At 43.8% G+C, this 24740-nt stretch overlaps 1 protein-coding gene across 1 annotated transcript in view; it reads right to left on the reverse strand.

Moving 5' to 3' along the window:
• The window catches only part of SEMA3C (semaphorin 3C), a 740455-nt gene that overhangs the window by 413429 nt on the left and 302286 nt on the right, over positions 1-24740 (reverse strand). The window contains exon 3 of the mRNA XM_078674175.1: positions 19311-19471. Within this exon, the coding sequence (XP_078530301.1) occupies positions 19311-19471 (161 nt within the window). The remainder of the gene's footprint in view (positions 1-19310; positions 19472-24740) is intronic.

The following is a 24740-nucleotide window of genomic DNA, read 5'->3' on the forward strand; positions in this document are numbered from 1 at the left end:
AGTTACTCCACCTTTATTATAAAGCAAATGTTGGACCTGGCCCTTTTTGCAGAGTTATCCCCAAACCTTTTGCCTTCTTCCTTCTATTTGTCAGGACCATCTTTTTGTTGGCTTAGGACTTTGGGAACTTTACCACTACTAATCAGTGCAAAAGCAAAGGCGCTGTCTCACGTATGACATGGTAAGATTGGTTTGCTCCTGTTTGGCATATGGGTATATGGGATACCACTGTAAAAGACACTTACAAGAAAATTAAATATGCCAAGCAGGAGCAGACCAATCATACCATGTCTTATGGAAGACAGTAGCAGGCCTGAGACAGGTTTGAAAGGTTATATCGATAGGAGGCATGAGCAATGATACTAGTGGGCCTGCAACACAGGTTGTGTCACCTACTAATGTAACAGTTCAAACATGTCTCAGACCTCCCACTGCAGGGCCTGCATGTGCAGTTTACGGCCACCTGAACATGGCCTTTAAAACTACTTGTCAAGCCTTAAACTCCTCTTTTACTACATATAGGTCGCCCCTAAGGCAGTAGGTAGCCCTATGGGCAGAGTGCTGTGCAGGTTATTGTGTGGCATGTCCTGGTAGTAACAAACAGCCTAATTTACTTCTCACTACTGTGAGGCCTGCTCCTTCCAAATGCTAACATTGAGAATTCCTTTATATATATACATAAACTAAATCAGGGCTGCACCACTCCAAACGAACAGATCATTACATATAATTCTTAATCAAATAATCCTCAGGTTGAAAAAGATTTTTTTCTTCTTTATTGTTTTGTTCTTTAAAAGCCACAGCCAACGCATTTCTTCCTGTTAAACAGGACTTCTTCAGGGCATTCAATATTCACAAAAGGCGAAAGAGAACGTTGGTAGTAACCATTTGAGATTATCTTCAAACCATGCAGCAGTCAATCTCATATATTTTAGTAAACCCCAAGTTTTAATCTTGGGGTCAACCTTTCACTTTCCATACAGGAGAACACTTGCACAAGTGGACTATGATCAGATCTGACAATAAGGGGGATCCCCACAAATAAAATGTAAAGTGTCTAACTGCCCACAGAATTGCAAGTGCTTCTCTTTCTATACATGGATACTGTTGTTCCGCTTTCTTAACGCTCTAGATGCAAATGCACCAACTTTTTTAACGCCAGCATCTACTTCAGTGAGAACCGCACCCAGACCAGACAAAACTTGCATCCGTAGTGAGAAAAGTTTTTTTTTAGAGTCAAAATAACTAAGATTAGGCATCTGACTGATAGCGTGTTTAACAGAAGCAAAAGCAGCATTGCAATCATCATTTCATACAAATTGGGTTCCCTTTTTTAGTAAAGTCCTAATTGGTTCAACAACAGTTGCAAATCCCTTGACAAACTTTGCGTAAAATTCGGCTGGTCCAAGAAAGGACCTAACTTGCTCTTTGTCAGTGGGTGCAGGCGCGTCAATAATGCTCTTAGCAAGCTCAAATTTAGGTTGAATACCCTCCCCCGAAATTACATGACCTAGATATGTGACTGAGAACACACCAATTTTTAATTTCTGTCTGTTAACTGTGAGTCCTTTGTCAGACAGTTTCATAAGAACCTTCCTTAATGTGACGTCATGTTCATTGTCATCTTTACCATAAACCAGAATATCATTATGGAAAAATAATATGTTTGACATATCACCTAGCACCATCTTCATGACACGTTGGAAACAGGCTGCAGCTGATGCTAAACCGAAAGGTATTCTGACAAAGCGAAAAGCTCCCAACGGTGTCACGAAGGACGTAGGATGCTTAGAGTCTAGGGGCAATATGTTTCAAGATAACCATTTGCGATTCTCAAATAGCGATTTTTAAGAAATCGCTATTTGAGAATCGCAAATGGGTATGTATGTACAAAATCGCATTTTTTTTGCGATTTCTTAGAATTCCTTAATTGCGATTAGCAAATGTTCTAATCACAATTAAGGAATACTTTCCCATTAATTTCTATGGGCCAGGAGGCCCATAGGAATGAATGGGAAGATATTCTCAATTTGTGATTCGCAATTTGCTAATGGCAAGTTGAGAATAGTTTCAAGGGTTCAGGGGTGTCCAAAGGACACCCTGTTGCACGCCTGAAATATGCATGGGTGCACATGCGGTACACAAACATGCCCTAAGGGCATGTATGTGCGTCACATGGCACTTTGAAAAATGCAAAAATGTGCATTTTTCAAGGAATTTGCAACTTACCACCATCTAGAAGTTGGCGGTAATTTGAGATTCCTTAAGGGCATTTTGCTAATTTTTTTTGCTACATACATTGCATTTAAAGAATCGCAAAATTTGCGATTCCTAAATGCAATTGCAAAATAAGGAATCGCAAATTTTGCGATTCCTTATTTTGCAACAGTTTTGCTTAATACATTCCATTTAGCAAATTCGCATTCGCAAAGGCTGAAATTCTGCGAATTTCAGCCTTTGCAAATGCGAATTTGCATGATACATATGGCCCTTGATGAAGTGGCACCTGCTGATATACCAAAGACAAATCAAGTACAGAAAAAAATCTAGCCCCACTGAGCATAGTAATTGACTCAGCAATGTAAGGGAGAGGTTAGCGGTCCACCCATATCCATTTATTGAGACCTCTTAAGTCCACACATACCCTAAGGCTTTTTCCACCATCTTTGGGTGCCAAAACCACTGGGGCCAATCATTCAGATGACTCAATTTCCTCAATTACATTCAAACTGATTAATCTATCTAGTTCCACTTTTAACGGACCGATCATCAAATTTGGAACTTTCCTGACTTTGTGTACACATGGCACAGCATTTTGCTTGAGAATAATACGATGTTCAAAGTCTTTCAACAAACCGAGCTTGTCGGTGAAAACTTGAGGAAATTCTTCGAAGAAATTGTTGGAACTTGAGTTATAATCAACTAACATAACTTGATCAGAAGCCTTGAGAGCGTTAGGATTGAGAATTATACCCAAATCTCTTTGATGCCTCCATCCCAAAAGATTGTCTCCACGATGTGCTACATATATTTTCCCAATGGTTTCTCTGCCTTTGAAATGTATTCTCATAACTGTATAGCCAGAAACAGCAATACGTACTCCACCATAACTTACAGGGTTGATATCAGGAGGAAGTAACTGGATATCAGGAAATGTTTTGTTACACATTTCATTACTAATCACTATGAAGGGAGAACCTGAATCTGCCAGCACAACAAACAATTTTCCTCCAATATCAACATTCTAGCATAAATATTGGATCAGCATCTACAACACCATCACTTCTTACATTAGACACAAAAATTCTTGGCGTAACAGTAATGGTTTCAACACTACCTATTGTGTGGACTTTCCCACCAGACCTACAAACTCTAGCATACTGACCCTTAATATCACATTTAAGACAAGTGGCATTTTTAGCATAAAAATTTGGAAAATTCGTAGGGTGAGGAAAGCTCCCACAACGATAACATTTAATTTTGCCTTGTTCAATATGAGCTTTTCCTATAGAAGTCTGAATAACTTTACAGATATTCTCACCTGAAGTTTGTTGAGCATCAGCAACTGAAACTTCATGTATATTGCTGGGTGTAAGAGTATTTTCAACTGCTGGCTTATGTTCTTTCATTTCTTTCACTCTTCCAGAAGTGTTTTCTACACCTTCAACAATAGCAATAGCTTCCTTAAGCGAGGGATTCCTTGATAAGAGTTTCTCTTGAACCCTAGAGCTGTTTGTGCATCTGACTAGCTGATCACGAATTAAAGATTCAGTTAAATAACCAAATTCGCAAAGTTCGAGCTAATGTTTTCAAAGATGCAACATAATTTCGTTTGGCTCTTGAATCCTCATGAAGAATTTGTGTCGTTCAAGTACAACATTGATACGTGGCCCAAAATAATGCTCCAACATTTTCATAGACATCTCATAAACATCTGCAGGTTCACCATTACCCTCACCAATGGGCAATTCATCAATGCTGTCATAGATATTGCGGCCCTCAATAGCCAAGCTGTTAGGAAGAATAGATTGTTTCCTAAAAGCTGAAAATCTTTCCCCACCTATAGCCACCAAATAGGAATCAAATAGTTTCTTCCATCTCTTCCATGGAAGTAAAGGCTCACCTTTTTCACAGAGGAATGCAGGATGTTGGCTCATTGAGGTGGTAGACTTGTTGATATAAATGTGAGAGTCAGCAATTTAAAGGCTTAAAATAGGAGGCAAACGCAATGTTTTTCTGTGGTTGCAATCGCGTGAAAACCAATTTTTAAAACAACCTCCGTCGTTGATAATCTCTGCCCGTTGTTATGGAAACCTGTAAACAAAATGGTGCCACATCGTAGCATAGCGCGACGTTACGTGTGTGATGACGTGAGGGCAATTGCAGGAAGGCGAGAGCTCGAGCGGTGTAAGCGCGAGTCAAGAGCGAAAAACAAGCGTGAGTTACAAGCGAGCTTGAAGAAAACAAAAACTTTCAAATCCAAGGTAATTTCGGTTAAAATACGAATCGAAGAGGCGAGGAAGTGCAGGTACAATCCGAATACAGGATTCTAAAACACAATATAGTAGAAACGCTTACGTCCTTGAAACTGCCGACAGTAAAACCAAGTCTATTCAAATTTCATGGGTTCACGGGGGAGTTGGTGGTGGGTAGGCTTGTCTCCCACAAGCTTCTCCTCGTCGCCAGTGTTAAAATGACAAACACTGTCTAGATTTTAATCCATTCAAAGCACCACCAACAGACACTACCAATTCTCCAGTCTCCAGCTTCTAACTGCCTCAACACATGCATCACCATGGAGACTGGAATACAGGTGCGAGCTGGAATTTAATCATAAACAGTTCTTACAATTCTAGCTAATACAACAGTTGTTCTGGTCTGTCTGCCCACTGCTGTCTGCATGTGTCGCCTCTGGGGCACAGCACGTGGTGACCACTGGTTGTTGCTCCTGGCCTCTGCAGTCACAAGTGCCTGGGGAAAGCTTTTATTCTACAGTGCAGTGGGTGGCGGGTGCTGGTTTTTGCTAATGTCCTCTTCAAAAAGCGTTTGTGGAGCACCTTAGTACTTATAAAGTATGGGCCCTAGAACTGGCATGTTCCCATCTTAAATCTTGCTGCCTGGATCGGGCACACTGAGCCGTATTTCACGGAGAGCTGTGTTGCCAAGTCACAAAAGAATCCAATACAACCTGAGCATCACCACCACTTTGGACTCCCCGCCAAGAATGGAATCAAGTGTGGTGCGGCTCCGTCTATTTATCCTTTGTCGACAGCCATTCGGATCAGGATGGAGGAGGTCCCCCATGCAGCCATGTAGTCCATGTACATTTTGACCATGGGACCTAGACTGCCAGCAGTGGCACTGCGTGTTTGCGGGCGGTTGCTCTGTGGCCAATCTGTATGTGGGGATCCTGTGGGGTCTCCCTGCCACAGTATAGGGCATATGTGCCTCCCCCCGTTCTGGAGAATGTACCTTGGGGGATAGTGCCTTCCTGTCTGTATTGGTGTGAAACCTCAACGGAGGGCCCCCGCTTCACTGAATGAGAAATACTCCAAAATCACTATAACCTGTGTAGTAGGTGCGCCGGCATATCACACAGTGATACAATCACACAGCCATTCAGATCAGATATGTTAGAAATAGTCTGATTAATTACTAATACAAAAAATAGTAATATAACTTATGCTGTAGCTTAGAATATATCTTTAAGCCAGAACCGTTTCCAAAAACGCTCAATGGATGATGTCACCAGTGATGCCATTTGAGATGTCATCAGTGATATCATCAGTGATGTCACTGACCATGTATGTCATAAGTGATGTAATATGTGAGATCATAAGCAGTGCATTGCAGGGGTGCAAGGTATAGTTAGCTCAGGTTTTGCTCAGGTTTTGTATGAGTGAAATCTGAGCCTAAGTATAACGTCCCTGTAAGCTTTGTTTTTTTCAGTGAATTTTTAAGGTTTTAAAAAAATGTATTTCCTAACTATAACGTGCCTGTAACCTTTGGATTTATAAGTGAATTTCTAAGGTTTTTAAATTTTATTTCCTAACTGTAACCTGTAACCTTTTAGAGTGAGTGTGTGTCTCAGTGGGTGTGTGAGTGAGCGCATGAGTGTCTCAATGTGTGTGAGTGGGTGTATGGGTGTCTGAGTGAGCCTGGGTGTAGCTGCATAAGTTCTCACTGGGTCTGTGAGTGACTGCATGAGTCTCTGAGTGGGTCTGTGAGTGGGTGTTTACGTCTCGCAGTGGGTCTGTGAGTGAGTGTGTGGGTCTCTGAGTTGGTAGGTAAGTGGCCACATTAATGTTTCAGTGGGTATGTGAGTGGGTGTGTGTAACAGCAAAAATGAAAACAAACAAGCATGGGCTTCCAAACTTCTTTAGGAAACGCCCCCAGATGGGCCAGGTCCTATGGGCATGTCCATTTTTTTTTTAAATAAGGAGGAGGTGAATGGGCCCCCCTCCATGGGCATTTGTATGCCCCAGAGACCACCACCTCCACAGGGCTTATAAATAAATGAATCTGGGGGCCACAAGGACCCCCCTGGTCCAGGAGGACCACCATCTTCCCTGCGTAGGGGCCCAGCAATAAATAAGAGGAAGGGAGTCACATGCCCCCCCTCTCTGGTCCGATTTTGGCCCCAGGGACCCCATTCCCTGAGGCCCGGCCTTTAAAAACATAACATTTAAATGGGTGAGGGGGACCGCGCAGCCCTGGGCTCATTTCGGCCCGGGGGCCCCATCCTCCAGGACCTGTCCCTAAACAAATGGTGGAGGGGGCCATGCTGCCTGCTTCCCTAAGCCGATTTCCGCCCTACCGAATCCATCCCCCAGGGCCCAGCCATTAAAAATACCTATATTTAATGGGGGAGGAGGGCTGCATGGCCCCCTCCCCTGGATCGATTTCAGCCTGAAGACCCCAGCCCGAAGGAACCGTCCTTCATTGAATAGTAGAGGGGTAAGGGAAGAGGTGTGGTGCCACGGCCAGGGCGACTGACGCTGGAAAATAGGGCTCACGGTTCGATCCCCGGGACCAGTGCAGGTCAGCCCATCACCATGTGACTCAGGGCAATAGCTTGCTTAATCTTCCCTTTCGTCCCCCAGTGCTGGGATGCCTTCGGGTAGCTGTTCGCGCTTTAAAAATGCTGGATTTACTATATTTTGTATGTATAGCCCCATCCCAGGTGCGTTTGGCCCCATGGACCCCATCCCCCAGGGCCCGACGATGACTCCTGGGTGCAAATCAAGCACCCAGTGTGCAAAGGAACCATGGGGGAACCTCAGGGGCCCTTCTGGACCAGCCAGCTCTCGCTGATGCAAGCAGGGAGCTGTCTAAATAGCAGCTGCCTGCTTGCAGGATCAGTGTATTTATCTCTTTTCCAGCATGCATATTTACTTGCTTGGATACAAATAAAAACTCTGCTTTCTGCAGCTCCCATCAAGCCAAAGCAAACAGCAACTTGCCGAGGTTGGGCACCTCAGGAGGTAGCAGTAGCCAGACCTGAGTGGGTGGCAGTCTCCAGGAACATACATGGATCCACGATGGGGTTGCGTGGCCACCCTCCATTGTAGTATTTAGCCCTGGGGCAGTGGCGGTCCCTGGGGGAGATTCGGTTTAGGTTTAGGGATTTGTAGAAGGCATGGCTACCCTTGGCATCCCAGCACCAGTATGAGGCAAGATAGGGGGAGTGTCAGCAGATATTTAGGGGAACAGCCATGTTTTTAGTCTTTTTTTAAATGTCGTTTGTTCTCGATCATTCGCAGTTCTTGGTCCATACTGTTCCACAGCTTGGGGACCAGGTGTTTGAATGACCTTCCACCCCATCTGGATCTCTTGATTCTTGGGGTCTTCATCAGGAACTTTGATCCTGACCTGAGATGGCGACGTGGTGAGTACTGAGAGATCAAGTCTCATACCAGCGTGGGACCTTTCCCGTGCACGGCTCTGTGGGCCAGACAGAGGGACTTGAATTTGATTCTGGCACAGACCGGAAGCAAGTGTAGCTTCCTAAGGGAGGCCCTTACTGACTGGTATTTAGGTATTTTCAGGAACAGTCGGGCTGCCACATTCTGTATTACTTGCAGTCTGTCTGTAACATCTTTGGGGGAACCCAGATATAATGACTTCCTATAGTCAAGCCTTGACATCACTAAGGCTTGCACCACTGTCTTCCTTGATTTTTCTGGGAGCAGGCTCAATATTTTTCTAATCATTCGGAGCATCCAAAACAGGTGTTCACCAGGTTTCTTGTGCTTGGACTTCCATCATTAGGTTCTGGTCTAGCCACATTCCTAGGTTTTTTATGAAGGTTTTGGTTGGGGCGGGGTACCCCATTTTGCTGGCCAGGGGATTTCTGAGCGTGGGCTAAAGTTACTGCCCAGGATCATGAGCTCAGATTTATCCCAATTTAGCTTAAGGCTGCAATCGGCCATCCAAGTCCCAATATTTTCCAGGCAAGGGGCAATTTGCCTGTGGTCCGAGTTGATGGATTCTGAAATTGAGATTATTAGTTGTGTGTCATCAACATATGACACGATGGACAGGCCGAATTCCTGTACTATATGAGCCAGTGGGCTCAGGTATATATTAAAGAGGGTTGGGCTCAGGGAGGATCCCTGACAAACCCCCCATGGGGCTGAAAAGGCACCTGAGAAGATTCCAGCCTCCATGCATTGGAAAGATCTACTTTTCTAGAAGGATGTCAGCCATTTGTTCCAATTCCAATTTAAAACATTTACAAAGCGCAACGTTCACCGTACGGTTTCTTGGCGCTAGTGAAGGGTCCAGCAACTGGGGCAAAATAAGCCTGTCGTAGGGCAAGAAAAGGCCAGTTTACACGGAGAAGGCCTGTTTGAAAAGGAACGTTTTTAGATCTTTGCGGAAAGAAACATAATGAGTGGCAAAGCGAAGGTGGTCGGGGAGGGAATTCCAGAATAGAGGAGCCAAGGTGGAGAAATTGGCTCCACCCCACTTTTTACGTTTGAAACGTGGGATTTGAAGGAGAGACTTAGAAGAGGAACGAAGCTCTCTGGTGGGAACATATTCGTTTATCAGCGAGGAGATGAAGGCGGGGGCAGTGCCTTGGCGAGCCTGGAATACCATGCAGCCTGTTTTAAAAAGGGAGCGTTCCTTAACAGGAAGCCAATGGAGCTCCCTGAGGAGGGGTGTGGAGTGGTGGTAACGTGGGAGACCATAGACCAGCCGGGCCGCCTGGTTCTGGACCATTTGGAGCCTCCGCAGGCTGTATGCCGGGATGCCGTTGTATAGGGCATTGGCATAATCCAGCCGCGATATTACCAGAGCGGCCATAATCAACTTGAGTGCCTGGGGGGAAAAGAAGCGGGAGACAGTGCGGATGGTTCGGAGGGTAAGGAAGCAGGAGGAGACTACAGAGCTGATTTGTGAATGGAGGGTGAGATGGTTGTTCATTTTGACACCCAGTGTTTTGACCGTGGTTGAAGGAGTGGGGGCGGGACCGAGAGAAGAGGGCCAGAAAAGAGAGTTCCAGGGACTGGAGGAACCACCGGTAAGAACCAACTCGGTTTTGTCCGGGTTCAATTTGAGATGGTTGTGGTTCATCCAGTCCCTGATGAAAATCATAATGGACTGGAAATTAGATACAGAGCGGGGAGAAGAGGATAGGTCAAAGATGAGCTGGAGGTCATCCGCATAATTGAACACGGTGACCTCCAGCTGCTGAAGAGCAAAAATGAGAGGAAAGATATAAAGGTTGAACAGTAGGGGGGAAAGAGAGGAACCCTGGGGGACACCACAAGTGACAGGGAGTGAGGTGGTCGTGAAGTCTCCTAGCCGGACCGCCTGGGTGCGGTCCCTCAGGAAGGAGGAAAGCCAGACCAGGGCTGATCCCTCGATTCCAGCCGCCCTGACACGGGACAGTAAGATGGTGTGGTCCACCGTGTCAAAGGCGGCGGAGAGATCGAGGAGCACCAGCGCCTGGAGTTTGTTGTGATCCATTCCCTTCCTGAGGTTGTCTAGGACCGATACCACGACTGATTCGGTCGAGTGCCTGGGGCGGAAGCCGGCCTGGCGGGAAGCCAGACCCCCATTTGCCTCAACATGGGTACTGAGTACCGCTGTGACATGGCGCTCCAGCACCTTGCCCAGATAGGGCAGCAGGGAAATGGGGCGGTAGTTGGCTGAGATGGACGGGTCAGCGCCAGGCTTCTTTAGAATGGGCACTATGGTGGCTGATTTGAGCGCAGGGGTCACTACTCCCTGCGTTAGGGAACTATTGAGGAAAGTAATGGGGGGTTCAGGACAGAAGGAGTAGATTTGTTGCAGGATTCGTGCCGGACAGATGTCTGCCGGAGAACCCGATTTTACTTTGGGAAGTAACTCCAGGAATACTTCCTCAGTGAGGGGGGGAATGGAGGTAAGATGATATTGAACAGTGGGAGGAGAAGGATCGATGAAGGCAGACGAGGGGGAAGGGATGTTGGCCTTAATGGTTACGATCTTATCCAAAAAATAGGTGTTTAGTTGGTCGCACAGAGGCTGGGATGGGGGGATTTGGGGTGAAGCTCTGTCGGAAAAGGCTAGGTCATTCACTATACCGAAGATCTCTCTAGGTTTATTTTCGGCTGACGTTATTTTAGTTGAATAATAGGTGGTTTTAGCGGCGAGGATTGCTGTTTTATATTCGGCAAGTGATGTGTAATAAAGGGTTTTTAGTGAGGGGCAATAATTTTTTCTCCAATGCCTCTCTGCCTGTCGAACGGTCAGTTTTAACTTTTTTAGGTTGTCGTTAAACCACCTGTTAGAGTCCTTGGGTCGTCGGATGGAAATGCGACGCAGAGGAGCCTTTGAGTCACAACCTTCAGCCAGCCAGGCATTAATAGCCTTGGCTTGAGAGTCGGATGAGAGGCCGGAGAGGGTCGGAATGGAGTTCTGAAGCAGAGAGGTCAAGGAGGAAAGATCAACTCTGTTCCAATTCCGCGCCCAGGTGTTTTTGGCGTGTGGGACTTTAGATGCCCGTTTGAGAGGAATGGAGAAAGAGATAAAGGCATGGTCGGACCAGGGGCAGGGAGAAACAGTCACCGGGGAAATTGGAAGGTTGAGAGTCCACACCTGGTCAAGTATGTGGCCGTGAGAGTGGGTGGGGACAGAAACGTGCGGAACAAAGTTCAGAGAGAGAAGAGATTCTGTGAATTCCTTCGAAGCAGAACACTCGGAAGGGTCAGAGGGCCAGTAGTTAAAATCGCCTAGCACTAAGACCGAAGCGTAGTTGACCACCAGGGTGGCCAGTAGGTCTTGAAATGCCGGTAAGAACAAAGACGAAGACTGGGGTGGGCGATACATCAAAAGGGAAGTGATGGGGGAGGAGGAGGAAAGGGAACGAACTACAAGGAATTCAGTGGGGTGGATGGGGGGGAAGGGAAGGGTTTGAAAGTTCAATTCAGACCGAGCGATTAATGCCACTCCACCGCCTACCCTGCCCGCCGGACGATCAGCGCGTAAGGCAACGTAGGAGGGGGGGAGGGTAGCCAAGAGGACGGGGAGGGAAGAATCGCAGAACCAGGTCTCAGTCAAGAGCAGTAGGTCAGGCTTCTCGGAGTCGAGCAGGACAAACAGCTCATGATGGTGTTTGACCGCTGACCTGGTGTTGAGTAAAAGAATGGACAATGAGGGAGTAGGGGGGAGGGGATCAGGCGGGGAAGGGCAGTGCGGCGGTGAGGCCGGCAAAGGCGGCGACGATGTTGGGGTAGAAGAAGGGGCGAGCCCTAATGAGGCAATGTGCCTGCGGACGGATTCTGAGAGTGGCCATTGGCCTTGGAGGGTAGTGATCTCCTCAGAAGAGTATGATGTGAATTTGGCATGGAATCGTGCCCCTAGCCCCGTCCGGCCGCGGACGGGCGCAGACGGGCTTGCCTTAGGCGCGCCTTCGGCGCGCGAACGGCGCGCCCGCTGCGCACGTCCGCTGCTCGTTCTGAAGTTGCACATTGAAATAGGAGGCCCTAAGGGCTGTGCCTTTGATTCCAATACCCTTGAGCCTATTTACCAGTACGGCGTGGTCAACAGTATCGAAGGCCGCACTAATATCCAGAAGCACGAGTGTCACGGGGCCTCCCTGATCTAGGACGCTTTTTATTTTCTCGGTGACAACAAGTAGGCCAGATTCTGTCCTGTGTTTTGGTCGAAATCCCATCTGTGTTTGGTGTATGATTACATTGTCTTCCAGGAATTGTGAGATAATCTTATTCACTTTTTTCTCCACAATCTTGCCCAAGATGGGTAGCAGTGAGATCGGACTGTAGTTTGCCAGAGAGGCCGGGTCGCGTTGGGGTTTTTTCAGTAGGGGTTTTACACTTGCATGTTTCCACTCTTTGGGTAATGTCCACTTTCGAGGGATAAGGAGATGAGGTGGGAGAGTTGGGTTAGAACAATTTTCCCCTCTTGAACGAGAACATGCGGGGCGCCGGGTCTAGGGGTGACTCTGATTTTATATTTAGTAACAGGGAGCCAATGTGTTTCTTGCCTTTGATCAAAAACTTTTTGCCCTGAAGAAGCTCATGTTTGGGCGAAACGCGTTGGCTGGTCCCATCAATTGCATACCAAGCACATCTGGAAATTAAAGACCAAAAATGGCACAAAACTAGCGTTGTATTATTGAATGTGTACAATTGTCTGTATCTAGATGTTGCCTCTCATCTAACTAGTTACTCACTCAATTTGAGGAAACAGAGTAGTTCAGGGGGGGGAGAGGGTGGTGACAGTTCTACGATCTTGCGAGTTTCTAGAGAGGTGGTGGGGGCTTTGGTGGATGTTGCAGTCGGGCTTGTGTTGGTGTGTAGTGAGTTGTAAATGTTTTCCACCTTACTCTTGAAGAATGAGGCTAGCTCATTGCATCTCTCTTTTGAGCATTGGGAAATGTTAGCACATGAGTCGATTGCACAGAGGGACTTTACAATTTTAGTTGTGTGTCATTGACATATGACATGATGGACAGGCCGAATTCCTGTACTAAATGAGCCAGTGGGCTCAGGTATATATTAAAGAGGGTTGGGCTTAGGGAGGATTCCTGACAAACCCCCCATGGGGCTGAAAAGGGACCTGAGAAGATTCCAGCCTCCATGCATTGGAAAGATCTACTTTTCAAGAAGGATGCCAGCCATTTGCTGGCTGTGCCTTTGATTCCAATACCCTTGAGCCTATTTACCAGTACGGCGTGGTCAACAGTATCGAAGGCCACACTAATATCCACAAGCACGAGTGCCACAGCGCTTCCCTGATCTAGGACGCTTTTTAGTTTCTCGGTGACAACAAGTAGGCCCGATTCTGTCCTGTGTTTTGGTCGAAATCCCATCTGTGTTTGGTGTATGATTACATTGTCCTCCAGGAATTGCGTGATAATCTTATTCAATTTTTTCTCCGCAATCTTGCCCAAGATGGGTAGCAGTGAGATCGGACGGTAGTTTGCCAGAGAGGCCGGGTTGAGTTGGGGTTTTTTTCAGTAGGGGTTTTACATTGGCATGTTTCCACTCTTTGGGTACTGTCCACTTTCGAGGGATAAGGAGATGAGGTGGGAGAGTTGGGTTAGAACACTTTTCCCCCCTTGAACGAGAATATGCAGGGCGCCGGGTCTAGGGGTGACTCTGATTTTATATTTAGTAACAGGGAGCCACTGTGTTCCTTGCCTTTGATCAAAAACATTTTGCCCTGAAGCAGCTCATGTTTGGGCGAAACGCGTTGGCTGGTCCCATCAATTGCATACCAAGCACATCTGGAAATAAAAGACCAAAAATGGCACAAAACTAGCGTTGTATTATTGAATGTGTACAACTGTCTGTATCTATATGTTGCCTCTCATCTAACTAGTTACTCACTCAATTTGAGGAAACAGAGTAGTTCAGGGGGGGAGAGGGCGGTGACAGTTCTACGATCTTGCGAGGTTCTAGAGAGGTGGCGGGGGCTTTGGTGGATGTTGCAGTCGGGCTTGTGTTTTTGTGTAGTGAGTTGTAAATGTTTTCCACCTTACTCTTGAAGAATGAGGCTAGCTCATTTCATCTCTCTTTTGAGCATTGGGAAATGTTAGCACATGAGTCGATTGCACACAGGGACTTTACAATTTTAAATAGCTCCTTTGAGCAGTTGGAGGAGTTCTCAATTTTTTTTCTCGAAGAAGGACGTTTGCGCTTCCCTAATTTTCTTGTGGTATTGCTGGATGGCTAATTTGTAGGCGATTCTGAGCTTGGGGTCATACGTTTTTCTTCAACTTCGTTCATGCTTTTTACAGGTTTTCTTTTGGGCGACCAACTCAGGACTGAACCAGGATGATCTGTTGTTTTTTTTGGGTGTTATTGGGCCTGGCTTCCTGAAGCTCCAGTCTATGGATCCGTTTATCCAAGATAACCAGTTTGTATGGGCTTCTTCTAAATCTATGGAATCTGGTGGGGCTGATGACTCCAGGTCTGTGATCCAAGCTTTGGGGGCCTGCCATGGACATTTACGTCCCAGGACTGAGATTACATGTTTTGGCTCTGTGACATTGGGTTTTAGGAACCAGATAGAGATGAGGGAGTGGTCTGTCCATGGCACACGGATGGAGTTGAGTGAATCCAGTCTGGGGTTCTTCCTTAAACCCTATTACACAAATATCGTCTGTAGAAAAATAGCTCCCAATTCCACAAAAGAGGCGGAGCTATGATTTGCAAATTGCCGGAGGCTTTAGCCCATGCATTTGAACATTCCTTGTTGATATTACCCCTGGCAGAAGTACCTCGTCACAGTTGTCTCGTGGGAGGCATCATCCACGGGAAAAATATTTGCCACTAAAGAAAGATGTGAGTGGTTTTCACAATGTCATTGTTCTGTTAGAGCATCAAAAGCAGTGTTGTACATATTATTTATTGATTATTTTGAATACTTCTAGAACTGGAACCTTGCCACATGAGCAACAAAGCGTTCTAAAGACACCTAAATACACCAGCTATAAGAAAAAAGTTATACCAAAATGCAGCTGAAACAAAGGCACATTAGCAACAGTTAATCTGAGCAGGTAAATCTTCAAGTTTTTTGGTGGTTGAGTCATATGTTTTTTTCAGGGTTCGGGTTCCACCATCTTGGGCTAAATAAGAGAAGCACGGTTTAGGCATGATCTCACCATTTTAAGAGCTAACCTATCGAAGGTGATCCATATGAATTTGCTAATAGCTTATATCAACACTCTATAAACATACTAACTATTTGTCTTAAACAAAATTATGGTGTTGTGAGGCTACAACCCTGTTTTTGAAATCAACTAAAACTCATTCAAAAAGCAGAGTTGCTGCTTAAATATTTGATGGGATTAAATGCAGAACCCAAATTTATTGGCGTTTTGCAAGGTACGTGTGACTTACACTCTTGTTTTTCCTTTAGTGTTATACAGGTTACAAAGGGGATTATGGAAATCTCCTAAAAATCAGTCTTGATCTATTAAATCAAGATCCTGCAACTTGACTATTAGCGACTGCTCATCAATCACAAATCTTAGAACGGGATTACTATTGCCTCTGTAATGTACTTTCAAGTGAGATTTTTAAAGTAAACGGTGAATTTGATAAACTAGCATGTTTCTATGTGTGTTTATATGTATTTACTAAAACTAGCATTTTTCTATTTGTGTTTATAATTATTCGTATGTGTTAATAATAAAATGTGATTCCGGAGTGGAGCTGGAATTCCTATGAGATTTCCTCTTTGGCTCTATTTTTGTAAAGTGCCAAAACAGTATTTAAAATGCAGTAGGGATTAGAAAAGTTTCTAAATGTAAGCACTCGTTCTCAAAGGAGAGTATGAATATCTATATATATATATATAGGCACATTTACCCACGCTTGAATCATAAACTGGACGGTGCCTCATCAGCCTTCTCTTTCACATACTTACATGCATCTCGTGTTTTTATTGTGTTTCCTCCCGTGTTTCTTTCCTGCCTTGCACTCCTCAGATCATGCTCCCCTTTAGCATTATCTGGAAATCCATGCCTCCGTTGAATTCTTCTGATAAAAACACAAACTGCTGTTTGTTTGTCATGCACATGGTTACAATCTAACTTGGCCAGTGCAGTTGATAATGTGAAACAAAAGCTGGAAAACTATGCTATGCAATTTATCAGGTAATCTCTCTTTCCAGTATAAAGGGTGTATGCAAGAATAGGAACACACACTGCTTTGCTTTCTTGTTGAGCGAGTCATCTTTTCAATAACAAATAAAAGTAAAGGGAGGCCATAAGAAGTAAGTTAATGCGCCCATTAACATGCAAAGTATTCGACCCCTAATGCGGCAAAAGATGTAAGGGTGTCCCGTCCCAAAATGCATAAATCGAGCAACAGATGTGTCCCTGCTACACATCTAATGTTTTTTAATTACTATTTAACTGTTTTGACATGGTGATACCAGCCAGTGAGATACTGATGCTGCAACGCGTACTATTTACCCGAGTTACTATTAATGGCAAATTTTGTGTTGTGGAGGTCAGAATGAGGTATATCATGCAGTATCTGACTACTTAATATTTTGCCTCTTTAGGGCCTCCTTTCTTCATGCACATTTCACTAGGTTTTCTCTTGTAATCTTGATTTTGGGGCAAACCTTCATTTGCTTCACCTTATTGAGTCAAACAAACGAGAGGCTGACGGACTCTCTTGTAAAGCCTGTTAAAATGAATATTCCCAATTTTTTGTCATGTCCTCTCCTTTGCAGACGGTTGGCTTAAGGAAGCTTTATTCTCTTTGCTCCAGGTTTTGAAAAAAAAGAGTTTTTTTCATAAAAAAGAGTGTTACCCCTCACCCACACTGGGTGGCATGCTCCTTCATCGGTCCTTGTTCACAGTGGCGTAACATTAGCCCCTGCAGCAAGCAGGAAGGCCCCTGAACTCCAGGGGCCCCCTCTGGTATGGTGCATGGGTGGCGGGCCCCTGGCCTGAGAGCTCCTGATTGACTACGGGTGGGCCCTCCATATACTTTGCAGGGGGCCCCCTCAAGTTTCATTACATCACTGCTTGTTCACCAGTATCTTATTAGTGAAAGATGGGCTCATCCTGAGATTTTTTGAAAAGTGTAACACTATACAGTCATGTATGATGAGGGTGATGGGTCCTATATGCTTCCAAAACATTGTTTTTAATGCTAGAATAGTATTCTATCATTGTTAAATGCAAATTAAGTACGCTGCCCTTTGTTCGGGGCATTTCTTTTCTCACATACTGTGCACCGAATTCTGTAGATGCATTGGGTTATGTTAGAGTGATACTATGTTAATGAAAAAGTGCATTACATAACAACTATAAATGAAATTGTAAATGAAGTGTGAATGACACAATGACATATAAAGTGAACATAAACTGAATTTCAAGTTCCTTGATCCTTAGTTGTATGCAATTTGGACCATAAGAAGGATGACTGGGCCATGTTGGTCTATTTTAAGTGCACTCACGGTCAAAAATAACTACAAGTACCCATATTTTTAACAAGATAGCTCTAATATATTGTTCTATGATTGTTAGGGTAATTCTCGACATTGCTAAGTTAGCATGAGCTCTGCTGTCATGATGCTGCTTTTGTGCACGTTACTACTTGACTTTATTTTGCGAGACTCTGTTTGTGCCTTTCACATGAGAACTGTCTGCTTTCTGCGTTCCCTGCTGTTCCTGGAGTTCAGTCTGAACACGATGTGCAAGGTCGATAAGCATGTCCCTTGTTATTCTGTTATGGTCAGATCCTAGCACTTAGACTAAACATGCTAAACACAGCTGCACTGCTGGAAAGCGCATGCTTTGATATTACGGGGATGCATGTTGTTCACACACACTTGGACAGAGACCTTTCCTTGGAGAAGAGCTATGCTGTTCCTATGATGTAAACCTACCATCTAGGCTCTAAGGTATGGGGTCTGCTGACAAAGCCCAGAGATCTTCCTTTATGTAATAAACTTCACCTTACCAAGAGGAGGTGGTTAGGCCTTATTGTCCTTATTCCACTGTCTGTATATGATGGCAGCCCCCTTTATATTCTATGGTATTGTAACAATGCTAACTGTTCTAGGTTTATGCACTTTGCTGCTGGTAGTGGCTCGTATACTGCATTATAGAGCACAATAGTTAAAATAAACATTTTGAACTATACAGTGACTCTGACAATCCTTATTGTGGACAAGTACGAGTGAGTGAGCAAAAGGGTAGGTCTTCCTACCGCGATTCCTGAGAGAGTCGGGAGTGTTGTTTTCTGGGTTGTCTAATCATTTGTAGCTTCGTTATTATGTAGGAGAATGAATGAGACACTATAGCTGGTCGGTTTTGGGATTATGGGCACTAAGGTGGTAGGAGGGTACAATGCCTATACGCCGAGGTCCTGTTTTCCTGCGTAAAGTTCTGTGTATGTACAGAGCCCCCGCAACAATATGGTACACATGCTTTTGTCTCAGTTTATCAAGCATATTGGCACAAAAAGTGTTGGTCCTGAGATTAACTATTTTAATTATTCATACAATAAACTTTATCAATAGCAACAAGAGTAAATACATTCATGTATAATGCAATACATATATTCAATACATAAAGCTAATTTTTAGAACACACGTATATGTTATGCTGTGTGTTTACATAGTTACTGTGAGAGTCCTTTCAGGTGAATCTCATAGATGGTGCTTTTCAGTTATCCAATCATTAATGTGAACTTCTCTTACATATGTACACATTAGCTGCAGTAGAGATATGCTCACATAGTTTGTGCGTTGAAAATAATCAACACATGCATAGTTAACCTGTCACCTGTCCTGAGAGTCTCCTCTTCAGTGCCCTAATAAAGCAGGCTTGGGTTTGAATCATGCCCTTCAATGAATATTAGTGGGTGTGGAACTTCTACAAAACATGCTGAATTTTGATTGCCTCAGAGCTCCCCCAAATTGATCAGGTAAGGAAATTGAGTGACACCAAAATCAAATTGTTTAACCAAAAATTGCAGGATTCAAAAAAAGGTTTGATGCCTCTACCCAGCATCTCCCTAACACGGAAATGTATTGAGGTGTAAATATGGTCGATAATATGACTATCAACGGATACTCACCATGATTCAGACAGCTTGTTTAAGTGGTTTCAATTCTCACAGAATTAGGACAAAGAAATGCAGATTTGACACCACTTGCCTGCACGCCTCTTTTTCTCTAGGACTCCAAGCAGTTACACTTCAGAGTGGTTGGAGTGTATTTGGATTGCAGCTTGCAACTATCAATATGAAACCCACATTTCCTTTAAATTGAAAGATTGGTAGTGCAATAAATTTGCGCTGTGGAAGTACTTGCTTTGAACTTACACTCAGAGGGTCTTGGCTTATGTTATTTATGTTCAAAGACAGAATGTGGTCTTTGCTGCCAACATAGATCCGGTCCTGATCTTCATCCATCAACAATATCCTGTAGTCCAAAGGGTTCTGGGATATGCTGTAAAATTCAGAAGTCCTTGTTTCTTTGAGCTCTGGAAAAGGAAACACAAACATTTAGCATGTCCCACTCACTTTGTTTAAGTTAATAAGTAGAATGCAAAACACAAATGACAGCTTAATATGCAACCGCAAATATTTGAAATAACAGTAACAATATAACTGATAAGCATTACATGAAGTCACCATTCATAAAGACAACTTTCAAATTTAGAAAACGCATTACTAAGCTACAACTAATTTATTAAAGTGTTAACATTCTGCTGTGATTCATATTTGATTCAGACTATGCAAATTCTGTATTGCTAATACTAAAGTACAAGAGCTCTAAATAAAATCAAAATGCACATTAATGGAAGACCAGTCTGCTTTGGTACTGAAGTTAACACCATAGTCTAGGGGATAGGATTGCATTATGTTGACCACAAGCCTTTCCATTATATTGCACTTGGGTTTTAGGCTTAGAAATGTCTGCTCCCACTTCTCCGAGCATACACATCTAAGACCCACATATGTTTTCCTCCTTTTTCCATAAAAATCAATGTAATATTATGAGTCCAGGCCTGACAATTTGGGAATGGCAAAAATGCAAAGGACAGGGAAAAAAGACTCATACAGTGCCATCAATAATGACTAAGGAAAGACTATTTAATATGATTTCTGTTTTATTATGCTTTCACCTGGAGTGAAAGTATACGTACATTGAGTAACCAGGCTCTATGACTATACATGGAAACAGTCCCACTATAAAGAGTTCAGAATGCATAACAACCTTTTGTGTCAATCTTGTGTCTGTTGCATTTTGGCCACCTTTTTACTGCTAAATGTGACAGAGGTTGCTAGGATTACCTACCTATGTTGCCTAGCCAAGTAAGGGATTGCCAGCTCTCCTCAATATATTTCTTCCTTATGTGGGATTTATTATTATAGTCGGATTTGTAATGTGCATTGCTGCTCAGCGACGGGGCGTCCCAGCTCCCCCAAAGACAATTGAGAGTGAGCGTGGAGGCAAAAAAAGTTATGCCGGGAAGAGCCAGGTCTTTATGGCTTTATGAAATGCAAAATGATTCTGGACCCCTCTGATAGAGACAGGGAGTGAATTCCATAGATTCGCCGCAAGACTGCGAAAAGAGCGACCTTTGGCTCTAGCTCTTGAGACTCGAGGAATACAGACCAGGGCTTGGTCGGCAGACCTTAAGGTACGCCGCGGTGCATTGAACGCTAGCAGATTGGCCAGCCCCAAAGGTGCTTGTTGAGTCAGAATCCTGTGGGACACACAGAGTGTTTTAAACTGGATTTGTTTTTTGACTGGCAGCCAGTGTAATTTAGGTAGAACATGAGAAACCGAGCAAGATTTTGGGAGTGCCACAAGAATGCGTGCCGCTGCGTTCTGAATTCTCTGCAGGTGCCTAATACTGGACTTATTAGCACCAAGATAGAGAGAATTACCATAGTCCAGGTTAGATAAAATTTCGCCTGGACAATGGATTGACGCACTTTTGGAGGGAAAACCCCAAGAGAGGTTTTAAACCTCGCAGGAGCCCGAAATAGATCCCTGCCACAGCATTCGATTGAGTGTCGAAGGTAAGACCACTGTCAATCCACACACCAAGGTTATTTACTGCCTCTTTGGGCAAATGAGCCGGTTTGAGATTATCCGGCCAGCACTGCTCGGACCACATGTTCCGATCCTTCCAGAGCAGCAAAACCTCTGACTTACTGGCATTCAACTGCAAGCAGTTTAAAGCATCTGTTAGGAAACACAATTTCTAAACTACTCGATTATGGTCTAGAAAGTGCACTTACCAAAGAGAAAGAATTACAAGTAGTTAATAAAGTACAAAAGTTGTTGAAAATCACTTTTTCTCTAGGTGAAAGGTGTTTGACAGTACATGATACATCAACTGAATTTATTACATTGGAAAAACAGGATTGTTTTAATGCCTCTAGTACTTTCAACCATGCGTAATATGACAGATACTCCAAAGCATTTCAAATGTACTGTTAGCAAACAATTAACGTTTGACAGCGAACAAGAAGGGGATAGGTGTTATTGTTGAGAAATTAACCTATTAGATTGGTGTTATGGTAGCTCTCTGAAGTCAAGATCGTGAATTATAGCAGACATTGAACATTTGGTAGTCAATGCTTTAGGTAATAATGCTAAATGTGCAGAATCCATAATATAACCTTACAGGTATTCACTTTCTTAACATAACAGTTGTCTGTGTGAGGTGTGAATTATTACCTATTTATATATCTACAGCAATTATGTCAATTATTACAATAATTTAATTTATTAATTTAGACTAATTTATGATAAATATATTCAATATTTATCGTAGTTCTAATGCCTTAACATGGGTGGTGAATTCCATTGCAGCTCTGGATTCAAAATATAGATGTAATATGTGGAGACAGTGTTGTGAGGTGGCAGGGCCCTCTCCAGTCACCACCATTAAAATTAGGCTAGTCACCTGTAACGATAGGCTGCAGCTCCTTCTGTTGTTGGTTTATCACTGGCAGAAGCCTAGCCTGTCACTGGTGTGCATGCCACAATGTGGTAGAGGTTTTCACCTTGCTAGGACACGTACCACCAAGTGGAAATGTATGTAACTCCGCATTTTGGATCTTATGCTGGCTTTGGTGCTTGACTAAGACGATTGTGTGATTCTTGGCAAGCCACGTAATCTCCCTGTGCCTCCACTTGTAATAAAAATGGAATACAAAAATTTAAAACCGCTTCTGATGTACACAATGTCAAATTGTCTGCAAGATATCCCATTGATTTACCCACACAATCAAACATACAAGCACATTCCTTATATAATGTTCATTTGCATTCCACAGTGTAAATTAGGTACCGCAATATTTTTTTGTTTGTTACTTTAGAGTAGAAATATTTTACCATTTTCATTCAAAAGGGGTATACATAGACATTAGGATTTTATTGTATGTATGTATACCTCATTCTGCGATTGTGTACATGAACATCTATTTGATTTTTAATCAGAAGTGCATCTGCAAAGTAACAACTCCAGCCTAAATCCAAAGCCAGAGTTACAGAAGTGGGGCATTTGAGTTATTGGGGAATGCTCGAAATTAAATGACAGCTTTAACATATCTCGCTTCCTAAAACACTGGAGCCATTTGTCACCAGGGTGTCTCATTACTAGTAAATGAGTATAAAATGCAGTTACACATTAATACAGTATTTCTCCAAACTATGTATTGTTGAGAAACTGAATACATTTTCATAGCAGTTCATTGAAAACATTCTGAAACGTGTCTCATGTGCTGTAGGAACACATTGCTTGCAGGATTATGGTTGTCTCTGAACAAAGAACCGACTGTGGGAAGTGTGAGGAACAGAAGAGAAGTGTTAATATAGCCGCAAATTGAGAAGCCGGTTCAATACCAGTTTTCTCCACGGATCCTGGCCCCACCCCCTGGCCTTTGTCAGCCTGCAGGAACAGCAGCTCCATGGTGTGAAAGCTGTTTCAGAGGAGGTTTACATTGTATACATCTGAGTGCCCCCTTACACTGGACTGAAGAAACCCTTTTATTGCCTTCCAAAGTTGAAATAAAAGGTCCTTAAGTTACCAAATTTCCTGCTGCTTCGAAAAAGGTCCCAGTCAGAAGTTGTCATGCTGTCTTGTGGCTTTTCAAGTGTCAGACAAAACTTTTTCTGCTTAGTTTGAGTAAAAAGGCATTACCTTGGCCAAATATGTCACTACTTACATGATGTGCCACGAAAATATTTTACAGAGCTTTTAAGCCTATTCATGCGTGTCTGTCATTCTGTGCAAATGCCAAAAACGCAGACAGAATTACAGTAGCCCCAATGTCGGGTTACAGAATGATTTGCAGAAAAGAAAGCTACGCGTCTAATAAGAACATATGCTTTCGATTTTAGCCGTCCGTGCACTGTATGAGCTCAGTAAATGTACTACATTTCGCTACTTGATATTTGTCAGACATTGTGGTTGGCGTTAAAAATCGTTCGCAATCTTTTCTGCTAGACTTACATTACTGCCAGGGACATGAAATAAAGTGATCTAGCCAGCTGACTCCTCCTAGATGTTGCTTATGAATATGGGAAACGTCACAGATGTGCGGTGTCATAAACAGAGAATAAATGTCTCAATAATCTCAGATTGAGACAAATGTATACTTCTTCCAAATAATACATTATGGAGAAGTGTGGCTCACTGGTTAGAGTAGGCAGACCTGGAAGCAGAGGTCAGCCCGGGACCAGGGTTCAATTCCCGGCTCGGCGGGGTCTTGAGTCCTAAAATGTCCATTGACTCGACAATTCTCGCTCCGGTGCCTACTCGATTCACAGGTTCACACTCTGCGACTCTGGGCAATAGCTTGCTTAATCTCCACAACGGCCCCTCGCAGCGGGATGCCTGGCTTTCACCTTGCGGATACCCTGCCGGGGTTATCTCACAGGGGAATACCAGGACGGGTTCCCTAAGCAAGCGCTTAGAAACCGCTCGGTGATTTGCGCTATATAAATTCCTGTACATTTACATTTACATTAATAGTCTCTCTGCTCCTTCTTCTATTTCTTTCTTTCTCTAGCCCTTCTCTGTGTTTTATTTGTGTGCATGTAATTACAGAACGTATCTACATATATTTGCATTTTCCCGTGTAGCCTTTTGTGTTTTTTAATGCCAGCAACTGTCTATATTGGCGTGGCTCTCTGAAAGTTGCAGGCACGTAAACTACAGCACGCCTTTTGATAGGACAATGATATATGTTATTAAACGGCATACACCCATCTAGAGGGACTTTTGAAACTGGCATCTTAACAATCAACACGTTAGAATGTAGGTACCATCCTCTTCATTGTTATGCTTAGGAACAAGCTACATTATATTATATTATTAGAACTGATACGACACTAGTGGAATGTGTAGCCAGGGGGCACACCTACTATTGGTACAGCATGTGCAGTGGCACAGGGACCCAGAGGGTTGAGGGGCCACCAAAAAACGCTGATTATTGCTGTGTTTTATAATCCAAACAACAGTCAGGGGGCCCACTTCCTTCCTTGCACAAGGTCAAGACACACTCGCAAAGCCAATGTGTATTGCTGAGCGCATGGGGCATCCCACCTTCAGGGGGCTGCAGTGGAGAGAGACCTACCACCTATACACGTCCTCTGGCATTGTGGCACTCTCTTTGGGCCTGATCATCTGATCACAGTGCTCGAGTTGAATAGTAAGTCAGCTCCTCACTTACCATGAGGGTAATGTGCCAGCCATAGTTCAAGGGAGTATGCACATCGTTTTAAAC

The sequence above is a fragment of the Lissotriton helveticus genome, chromosome 1_1 (genome assembly GCF_964261635.1).
Source record: "Lissotriton helveticus chromosome 1_1, aLisHel1.1, whole genome shotgun sequence".
In the NCBI taxonomy this organism is placed as follows: Eukaryota; Metazoa; Chordata; class Amphibia; order Caudata; family Salamandridae; genus Lissotriton; species Lissotriton helveticus.